Source organism: Panulirus ornatus, chromosome 34, assembly GCF_036320965.1.
Source record: "Panulirus ornatus isolate Po-2019 chromosome 34, ASM3632096v1, whole genome shotgun sequence".
In the NCBI taxonomy this organism is placed as follows: domain Eukaryota; kingdom Metazoa; phylum Arthropoda; class Malacostraca; order Decapoda; family Palinuridae; genus Panulirus; species Panulirus ornatus.
Genome location: NC_092257.1, coordinates 7,852,036 through 7,862,554, shown reverse-complemented (window position 1 = coordinate 7,862,554; position 10,519 = coordinate 7,852,036). Strand labels below are relative to the sequence as shown.

General features: G+C 40.5%; 1 protein-coding gene across 1 annotated transcript in view; it reads left to right on the top strand.

The window, feature by feature from the left end:
- The window catches only part of LOC139759811 (cell adhesion molecule Dscam1-like), a 167,038-nt gene extending 157,585 nt beyond the window's left edge, over positions 1-9,453 (top strand). Inside the window, exons 29-30 of the mRNA XM_071682291.1 lie at positions 2,576-2,682; positions 5,670-9,453. Coding sequence (XP_071538392.1) covers positions 2,576-2,682; positions 5,670-5,767 — 205 coding nt within the window. The 3' untranslated portion in view covers positions 5,768-9,453. The remainder of the gene's footprint in view (positions 1-2,575; positions 2,683-5,669) is intronic.
- Positions 9,454-10,519: the final 1,066 nt, after the last annotated feature.

The following is a 10,519-nucleotide window of genomic DNA, read 5'->3' as shown; positions in this document are numbered from 1 at the left end:
TTGGTAAAAAATTTCACTGCTTCTAGCAACTTACCTCCCTCACCATACACTCTTAAGACCTTCCATGTAGCATCTCTAACAACCCTATCATATGCCTTCTCCAGATCCATAAATGCTATATACAAATCCAACTGTTTTTCTAAGTGTTTTTCACACACATTCTTCAAAGAAATACCTGATCCACACATCTGCCACTTCTGAAACCACGCTGCATTTTTCCCAATCTGATGCTCTGTACATGCCTTTATCGTCTCATCCAATACCCTCCCATATAATTTCCCAGGAATACTCTACCTTATGCCTCTGTAGTTTGAACACTCACCTTTATCCCCTTTGCCTTTGTACAATGGGCACTATGCATGCTTTTCGCCAATCATCAGGCACTTCACCATGGTCCATACATATATTACACCAATCAACAACACAGTCACCCCCTTTTTTAATAAGTACTATTGCAATACCATCTTCCGCAAAGCTTTCACTACCTATTCTCTCTTTGCCAAACCATTCTCCTTGACCATCTTACTTCTCACTCCACCCCGGCCACAACACCCAATATCTGCCACTCTATCATCAAACACGTTCAACATAATTTCAAAATACTCACTCCATCTCCTTTTCACTTCATCACTACTTGTTATCACTTCCCCACTTGCCTCCTTCACCGATGTTTCCATTTGTTCTCACATTTTACGCACGTCATTTACCTTCTTCTAAAACATCTTTTTATTCTCCTAAAGTTTAATGATACTCTCTCACCCCAACTCTCATTTGCCCTCTTTTTCGCGTCTTGCACGTTTCTCTTGACCTCTTGCCGCTTTCTTTTATACATCTCCCAGTCATCTGCACGCCTTCCTTCCAAGTATCATCCAAACGACTCTCTTTTCTCTTTCACTAACAACTTTACTAAGAGCCATCACTGCTTCCCTAAATACATCTCATTACTCACCCACTCCCCTCCCGTCATTTGCTCTCACCTTTTGCCATTCTGCACTCAATCTCTCCTGGTACTTCCTCACATAAGTCTCCTTTCCAGACTCACTTACTCTCACCCCTCTCTTCTTCATTTGAAAACTTCTACAAATCTTCACTTTCTTCTCAAGATAGTGATCAGCCATCCCTTCAGCTGCCCCTCTCAGCACATTAACATCCAAAAGTCTCTCTTTTATTATACACTTATCAGTTAACACATATTCCAATCATGCCGTTTTGCCATCTCTCCTACTCAAATGTGTATGCGTCTCTTTTTATACCAGGTTTTCTCAATCATCAGTCTTTTCTCAGCCCACAAATCCACAAGCTCTCCACCATTTCCATTCACAACACTGAATACCGTATGTACACATATTATGTCTTCAATTGCCACATTACTCACCATCGTATTTAAATCACCCATCACTAAAAGCCGGTCTCGTGCATCAAAGCTGCTGACACACTCACTCAGCTGCTCCCAAAACACTTGCCCCTCATGATCTTTCTTCTCATGACCAGATGCATCAGCGCCAATAATCACCCATATCTCTCCATCCATTTTCAGTTTCACCCACATGAATCAAGAATTTATTTTCTTACACTCTATTACAAACTCCCACAACTCTTGCTTCAGGAGTAGGCTCTTGTCCTCTCACTAACTAACTAACACATGACTTTACCCATAAGACTTTCCCAAATCACTCTTCCCCTTTACCCTCTAGCTTCGTTTCACTAGAGCCAGAACATCCAGGTTTCTCTCCTCAATCATACTACCTATTATCATATCATTATCATTATCATTTTTGTTTTATTATCATTATTATTATTATAATTATTATTATTATTATTATTATCATTATCATTACCATTGTTATCATTACTATTACTATTATTATCATCATTACTATTATTATTATTATTATTATCATTATTATTATTATTATCATTATTATTATTATAATTATTATTATTATCATTATTATTATTATTATTATTATTATTATTATTATCATTTGTTATTATCAGTTTATCATTATTATTGTCATTATTATTATCCTTATTATCATTATTATAATCATTATCATCATTATTATTATCATTATTATTATTATTATCATTATTATCATTATTATCATTATTATCATTATCATCATTATCATTATTATTGTTATTTTATTATCATTATTATTATCATTAGTAGTAGTAGTATTGATATTAGTATTATCATTATTCTACTTCTTATCTTCGTTACTCTCAGTAGTTGCTTGATGGTTGTTTGGGCCTCAAACCCATCAACTGCCTGAGTCATTAATGTCGTAAGTGTCAAGCTACATCCACCAAAAATAACTAACACTTTCTTCTGTTGTTAGAAATAATCTTCAGACCACACTCTCGCTGTACGTGTTGCTCTTGTGCTGACTATTTATGTGTCATGGCCTCTGATAACACAGAGTCTCGCATGATCTTTACTGATAATTCTTTTTCTCTTTGTATTGTTAAGTACATTTGTGTAGTCTTCCTCAAATAGAAATATGTCTTGTTGTCTCTTCTATCATCACTAGTGATTACGTTCGTAACTAAGTTAATCTCGCGTATCCACCAGTGCTGAGTACTGTGATGGCTGGCCCAGTGGCGACAGTGAGGCCTACAGCTGCCGTCACACGATTGAGTTCTCTGAGGCCGAGTGTGACCAGCCGTGCAGCCAGAAAGGTCAGTCCCTCAAACTCCAGCAGCAAGGAAAATCGCTCCTCCAAACCCCTCTTAACAAGGAAGGTCAGTCTTTCACAATGTACCGACAAAGAGAGTCAGTCCTTCATACCTCTTCACACGACTGTCGCTCCCTAAGACCCTTCAGGAGGAAGACTCGGATCCTTTATAACTCTTTAGAGGGAGAGTTTATTCCTCACACATCATCAGAAGGGAAGTGTCAACCCCACACTCAAGTCTTGTGTAGGTCCCATTAACCCTAGGGATGTTATACAGTCCCTCATACTCGGCCAGCATGAGTGGTCAGCACCTCACACCTGTCTAACACTGAGGGTCAGTACCTCACTCCCGTCTAACACTGAGGGTCAGTACCTCACTCCCTTCTAACACTGAGGGTCAGTACCTCACTCCCGTCTAACACTGAGGGTCAGTACCTCACTCCCGTCTAACACTGAGGGTCAGTACCTCTCACCCGTCTAACACTGAGGGTCAGTACCTCTCACCCGTCTAACACTGAGGGTCAGTACCTCTCACCCGTCTAACACTGAGGGTCAGTACCTCACTCCCGTCTAACACTGAGGGTCAGTACCTCACTCCCGTCTAACACTGAGGGTCAGTACCTAACTCCCGTCTAACACTAAGAATCGGTTCTCCATATCCCTTTCCTCCGAAGGTAAGGTCAGTATTTCATACAAGGTCAAGAGGGAAGGTCAATGACTCACATCCCTTTAAGTGGTAAGATCAATGTTTTACACCCCATTAAGAGGGACTGTAAACTCCCCATACCCTCCCAAAGTAAAGGTCAGGTCGTAGCACCGAGCACCCAGCAAAGTTCAATCCCTCAAACGCCTCCAGCAGGTAAGGTCAACCCCTCACATATTTCTTTCTGGTATTCTTCTCTCAGAGATTTTGATGAAACTTTTGTATTGGCCATCGACACTTCAACAGGGTGTGGCATAAGATTTTGTTCCACAAAATTGGTTCCTATATATTTTTTTCCTCTTCCGTCTGTCGGTTATTGCATAGCTTCCTCTCTAGTCGGTTTATTGGTGGAACGACTTATCCTACCTGTAGCGTTGTGCCTTGGGCTCTATCCTATAACCTACTCTCTTTCTTCCTTCCATCGATTATCTGTAACTAAAATCTACACTTGTTTGATCGTACACAGATGAATCCATTCTTCAACTCACTTCCCTTTCCTTCCTCATTTTGAAACTCGTTTTCTTTCTTGCGCTGAACACATATTTCCTCTTAATTCAGATCTTTACAATATTTCACAGCGTGGAAACAGTAATCTGGTAGAATTCATTAACGCTATAAATACATTTTCTGCCTCTGTTTTTCTCTAGATGTCGCTCTCTACCTATCTCTTCAATTTCAAAACACCACAGTTTACTCCTGACTTGATATAAACATGTTGAACATAACCACATCCAGTACTCTTATCATGGAGACCTTGCAAGATTCATTTTACAAAATTTGCTTCTCAAAAGCTGGGGGTCTCAATGGCCCCATTATGGATTACTGCCAACATATTTGGCATAGGTCGTCCGATAAGATCAGTGCTTCGTACTGGGTAAAGCCTCAATAGTCAGTCCCTGAAGTCAGCAATCTATTGCAAGGACATTTACTGCAAGAATCATAAACTTTAAGGCCAGTCTCTCCCATCTGTCTAACTCTAAAGATTCGTCTCTCATACCTGTCTCTAACCTTTAAGGGTAGTCTCTCATACCTGTCTCTAACCTTTAAGATCAGTCTCTCATCATACCTGTCTCTAACCTCTAAGGTCGGCCTCTCATACCTGTCTCTAACCTTTAAGGTCAGTCTCTCATACCTGTCTAACTCTTAAGATTCGTCTCTCATACCTGTCTCTAGCCTTTAAGGTCAGTCTCTCATACCTGTCTCTAACCTTTAAGGTCAGTCTCTTATACCTGTCTCTAACCTCTAAGGTCAGTTACTCTCCATAAAGTCTAGCGTCAGGTTCTCAAGCCTGCCTATGAACAGCTAGGTCATTCATTAACTATAGTTAAGAACGACAAGGTCAGGTTCATTATATGAGCTATAGATTTGATATGTAGTCGCACACAACTAGCCACAAACTGAGATTTGACTCACACACTAGACAATACATTACCATGACACCGACTAATGACTAGAGAAGGTACATCCTACTATGTACTCAAAAAGAAATAATTCCCGTTTTGAAAGTAACAGGCAAAGTTACATTGTCTGTTGTGTATATAACCAGACTGGCAGATCATAATGTATCAGTAAAAATACCCCAGTGGAAAGAAGGTCATAACTCAGGCATCATTCACTCATGCTGCAATTGATCGCATTATGTACAGAGATCAGTCATAGTCCTTGATTCACCAAAACTGATATACTGTTAAGTTTGATCGCACGCTGGATGTAGGAACTTGGGTGAAATTGAAGGATATTTCATAGCCTTACCTTTGAATAATGTTGCTCTACGCTGCTTTATATCTAGTAGTAGTAGTAGAAGTAGTATCCTACGTTTTAAAAGTTTCAAATCCCTCCTCAGTTGTGTAGTTAAATGAAGGCTTAAGCTGACATTACATAAGATAAGCCTCGCATTAAGGAAGCTTTGGTTCCCTTCAGTTTTACCCAAACTTGACATCAGTTGCAGCCGCACACTTCATCATGCTACCTAGGGAATGTTCCTACTCTTACCTCGTAACTGGTACGTTGGTAAAGAGAATTTGAATGAAAGCTCACAACACGTGACTGAAACAGAATGCAGTATGGCAGCATCGGTACAGTCACTAGCTGAAGGGAAATTAACGTAAGGGATGTTGGCTGCATCAGTGAGCGGTGCTCCTGCATGTTGTCAAGAGGTGATCCTTCTACCACCACAAGCATGACTTGATCATCTAAGCAGAGTGGTTGTATCTCACTATAGATAAAAATCTATCAGTTCTAGGCTGTACAGATCTTATTTACAAAGATTCTTTTCTTCCCTTCCTCAGGTATAGAGCCGTTAGAACAGTTTATGGTCGACCTTGACATAGAAAAGACAGTGATAGATTCCGGCTTGATGCCCAAGGTGTGCACCGCAGCGCTTTGATGCTACTGATGTGTATGAAGTGGTCGACCTCAACGCTGTGTTGTTCCCTGTTTCTGCACACGTACGACAAATGCTATCTCTCAAAGAACCAGGACAAGACGAGTAATCGCCAAAAATTCTGAGTGATGGAATGGAGGAACGCACAAGTCCAATAGCAGTCGAAAACTGGCAAAATCTGTCAGAGATGGAGTTGATGAAGAATCATGCGCACAAGGGCCAGTTGGTCTGACCGTATGTCAAAAAATCAGATAACAGTAACCTTTTAACAATGTACCAGTTTGCTTGGGTCATTATCATGAAATGAGCAGTTGCTGGGAACTGTTCTCGAGAAGACTGATACGTGAAACATTATCAGGAAAGGACTAGTACTTACGGAACTCTTAGTCAAAGTGACCGTTTAGGAGTTACTCCTTCATTAAGCATTGTTTTGGCGTACGTTGACGTGAATAGTACAAAGTCTGGGTTAGTGAGTTTTAATCAGTCGATAGCCATTAGATCTGAAATCACATATATTCAGCGGAGAGGTTTTCAAAAGCTGTTCAGCAAAGGACCAAAATGACTGGAAAGCTGTCTACCAAATAAGCAGCTTCTCGGTGTATATTCACCGCAAGATCATTTTCGTAAGTCTGTTCAGCAAAGAGAGGAACACTTACAACTGGCGTCTCAGATCTTGTATATTTGTTTCTCCAATGGAGCAATTGTTTATCTAAGAACATTTTCCAGGATATATTCTTTTAACGATACATCAATGTCGAATTGTTGGTCAAAGAATAGCTGAGTAACTGTGCGTTGAAGGATCAGTTACAGAGAAACCAGCCATTGGTTAATTTGTCGATGGGAACTTGTACATTGAAGGAACAGCTGCTCGTGGAAACTTTTGAAACAGTCGTGGAAGGAATCTGCTCCTCGATTGGCATGGCAAAGAACAATCATTGAAATCATTTCCCACACAAGTCACGGGGGCGTTACTTCATCTGACCAGTAATGAGGGAAGTTCATGTGCAAAATAGCAACCACAAATTAATATGAGGCATTTATCGTCGTTCTGATTTTCAGAACTAAAGCAAATCAGTACCTTTGTTTGGTAAATTAAGTGACCAAAGCAAATGAATAAAAGATGCGTATGAAAAATGTCTGTGACTCAGTCCTCCAGTGACTGACTCAAGGTTGCAGAGACGGGCGAGGCACTGGCAGTCCTGCCGACCATGAAGATACCCAGCTCGGGGGCTCTTCAGTGAGGATTCTAATTGTAAATATCCTCTGGTTTAACCCGACTCTAAATCTAGCCGTCGATGGCACCGATCACACTGGCATCAACACAGACAACCCTTCTATGGAGTCAACACTACACATACTACATACTGACATCACCATAACGACATATCATACAGGAGATCCCTCACTCATCATCACCAACCATCATACTCGCTGTAATCGTGTCATCCCATCGCTACGATCATGCTCATAACTGACGCCCAACTCACTAAACACCAACACAGTGACAACACTGACACCCATCACACACTGCTGGTACTCATCGTGTTGACACCAGTACAGTTCATCACCGCCATCCAACATACTGCCACGATCACTTATCATGATAGCAACAAATTTATTGTTGACCCCCCGTAAGACCGGCAATCAATGTGAAGGAATGTAATGAACGTAATAACTATGAGCGCTAAACCCCCTCTAGTGTCGTATACCCAGTTCCTCAGAGTATCAGCGAAGCATCCAGGCAGTTCAGCGTGACAAGTAGGGTACCAGATGACTCTGTTCTGAGGCCAGTGTTATTCATTACCTACATTAATGATCGGAACAAAGAACTCGCTGGTAAAATATCAGAATCTGAATATGAAGCCTAATGAAATGGAGATTTTCTAATGCCTCAAAGAAATATAGGCAAAGTGATGCAGTGGTTAGAGAGATGGAGAAAGAAAGTCAATACTGACGAGAGTAGATTTATGCATTGTGATCATAGAAATACTAGTTACAAATATAAAATGTCTGAAAAGCCGTTTTCAGAAGTGTAAGAACAAGTCATTGGAGTTATAATCACTAATTATCTAAGATATGCAAAGCAATGCTGAGCTACACATACGAAAGTAGATAGAAAGTCAGGTTTCATAGTAAGTAATTCAAACTTCTGTAACAGACGACAGACACTACTTTCCCCTCTGGCCACAACTGGAATATGGTGGTCACTTCCGGTGACCACAAGATTATCAAGAACTTAGAAAATCTAGAAGAAAATACGACGAAAAGCATGAGAACTAATTCCGTCACTCAGAAATAAACCAGAAACCCCCAAGATGACACGAAATTTCGTAAAGGTGTGATACAAATCTAGCCATCTTTATTTCCTTTTAACCATTAGAGTTACAAAGTATACGAACATACTATCAACAGACATATAGATCAGTTGTCAGGGAATAATCTCATGAAAGAATATCAGTCTAGTATACGTGTACTTCCTCTTGTTTTGTCTCTATAAATGATCGACTACAATACCTTCTCCGTATAGCAGCCGACGGCAAGAATTAGAACAGAATATCCTTTCAATCTATTCTTTCCTAACGAATTTCCACGTTCGTACATATTCTGTCCTCAACACCCAACCTCCCGTCGGCTGATGTGGGTGAGGAGTGGCCTGCTGTCTTCCTGTCTTGTCTCTGTTCACATGGATTAGGAATTTAGGTCACTATTACTGTCCTGAAGTGTAGTGTTTCCGGTAGGTGTTCGCTCATCTGTCTTTCCCATGTGTTAACCTCCGCCAGCCATCGTACTGACACTTATCCTCTTCCTTCACTCTGATATCCAGCCAACATCACCATCACCACCATCACCATCATCATCATCATGACCATCACCATCACGCCATCACCACACCACTACTAGCCAGTGTCCCTCTGCGACCACCACTCCATCATCACCACTCAGAGAATAACACTCAATCACCACCACTTCACCTCGGCCAGTACCCCTCACCACTGCACCTCGGCCAATACACCGACACCAGCATCGTCACCACACGGCCGCCACCACACTGAAGGCAACGACTTTGCCTCTGAGAGCAGCGGTCTCCTAGAAAGTCAGCTGGAAACAATACGGTAGCTCGTCTGTTTGTCGAGTTCTCTGGAAGGCCGGATGGTTGGTGTCAACCACATATTGTCCAGGCAAACATACTGGCAATTAATTTGTACATAGAGAAGAAAATGTATGTAAGAAATCATGATATACATATTGGCAAAACTGCCAGGCAAGCTTGATTCTTGTTGACTGATGAACCAGAAGTGGACAGGGTCTTTACCCAATACTTACTCGTTCACTAATGATGACGTCTCACGTATGACCAAGCATAAGGTTTACCCTAAACAGTACAGTAATGTTTGTCAACTCTTTAAACTCTCGTCTCGCTGATCTGTCATTCCTCCATATTGTGTACCATCTTACACCTAAAATCTCTGTTTGATATAGAAAATTATATATACTGAACTCAAACATATCTTACGTCTATGACAGTTCTAAACATAGAGAAGACATGTGCAAAAGGTTAGGTGTTTGTATATTGTATGAATAATTTCTTTATACTGATGAATGGAGCTTGTAACAAGTACCAACTGGACGCTTCTTGTGTACCATAGCTCTATAGAAATATACAAGTTTCACTTTGTTGAACTTATAAAGCTAATATGTACAAGATGTATGTTTTATTGAGTTCCTACACACCAACCCACAGACACATACAAACACACACAGCAACACACACACACACACACGTGTAGTAAATACAGAATAATGGAATCTCGGTTCGAGACCCATTGGTGTGGCAAGTGACCGCCTACTCTCAACCTTACCACTGGCAGCACCAACAACTGAGTTTTAGGGGCTTACCTTAATACAACTTACCGTCTCTTAAGTTCTCAACAACAGTAACTTTTCAAAATAAGATTGAATAGATGGAGTTACTGCAGTCTTAATCTTCTTCTTGTGATCTCCTTTTTCCTTTTGAAGCTAATTGTTAATAGGGGTACAGGATTTTCAGTACATCATCATAAAAGATCTGCTGGTTCCATCTCCAAGAACGTGCTGAAACCTATATGACAAATCTTATTTCTGATGGAAAGTGCCATGTTTGGACACTATTTCGAATAGAGGGTCTTACAGATTTCTACATCTTTTAACTGAAAAGATTCTGCTTATAGCTGTGTCCAAGAACCTGTTCTTCCAAATCTTTTATCCAAGAGGAGTATGCAGTGTTTGGGCAGATGCCCACCTTAGATCAAATTCCATAGGAATAGAGATGTCTTTATTGAAAGATGCTCTCATGTGGGTATTTTTCCAGGTGTAACAGCACCCCAAGTGTCCTGTTTGCTTCCAGAGCCAAGTTACGTTTCTCCAGTTTTGAATGAAGGCGAGCAGTCATAGACTAGTTACCTGTTCCCTCCAGCCAAAGAAGGAGCTTTCTAAAGTCTTAATCAAATCATTAGTTTGTCTGTAGCTCAGTTTTATCTTCAGAAAACTTTCTCATTCCCAGAGGATCTGGAAGGCGAGTTGAAGAATTACGTGCTGTGTTCAGACACAAAAATATTGTTTATTTTTTGGCTAGAAATGAAAATATTATAATGTAGAAACAGTTCCATTCTTATCCACTCTTGGAAAGGTTCTTCTAGAGAAATACATTCCTTGTACCAAGTGGAATTCCTTCAAGATTTGTATTCAGTAGAGATTACCAAGAATTTTTTTTTTTGT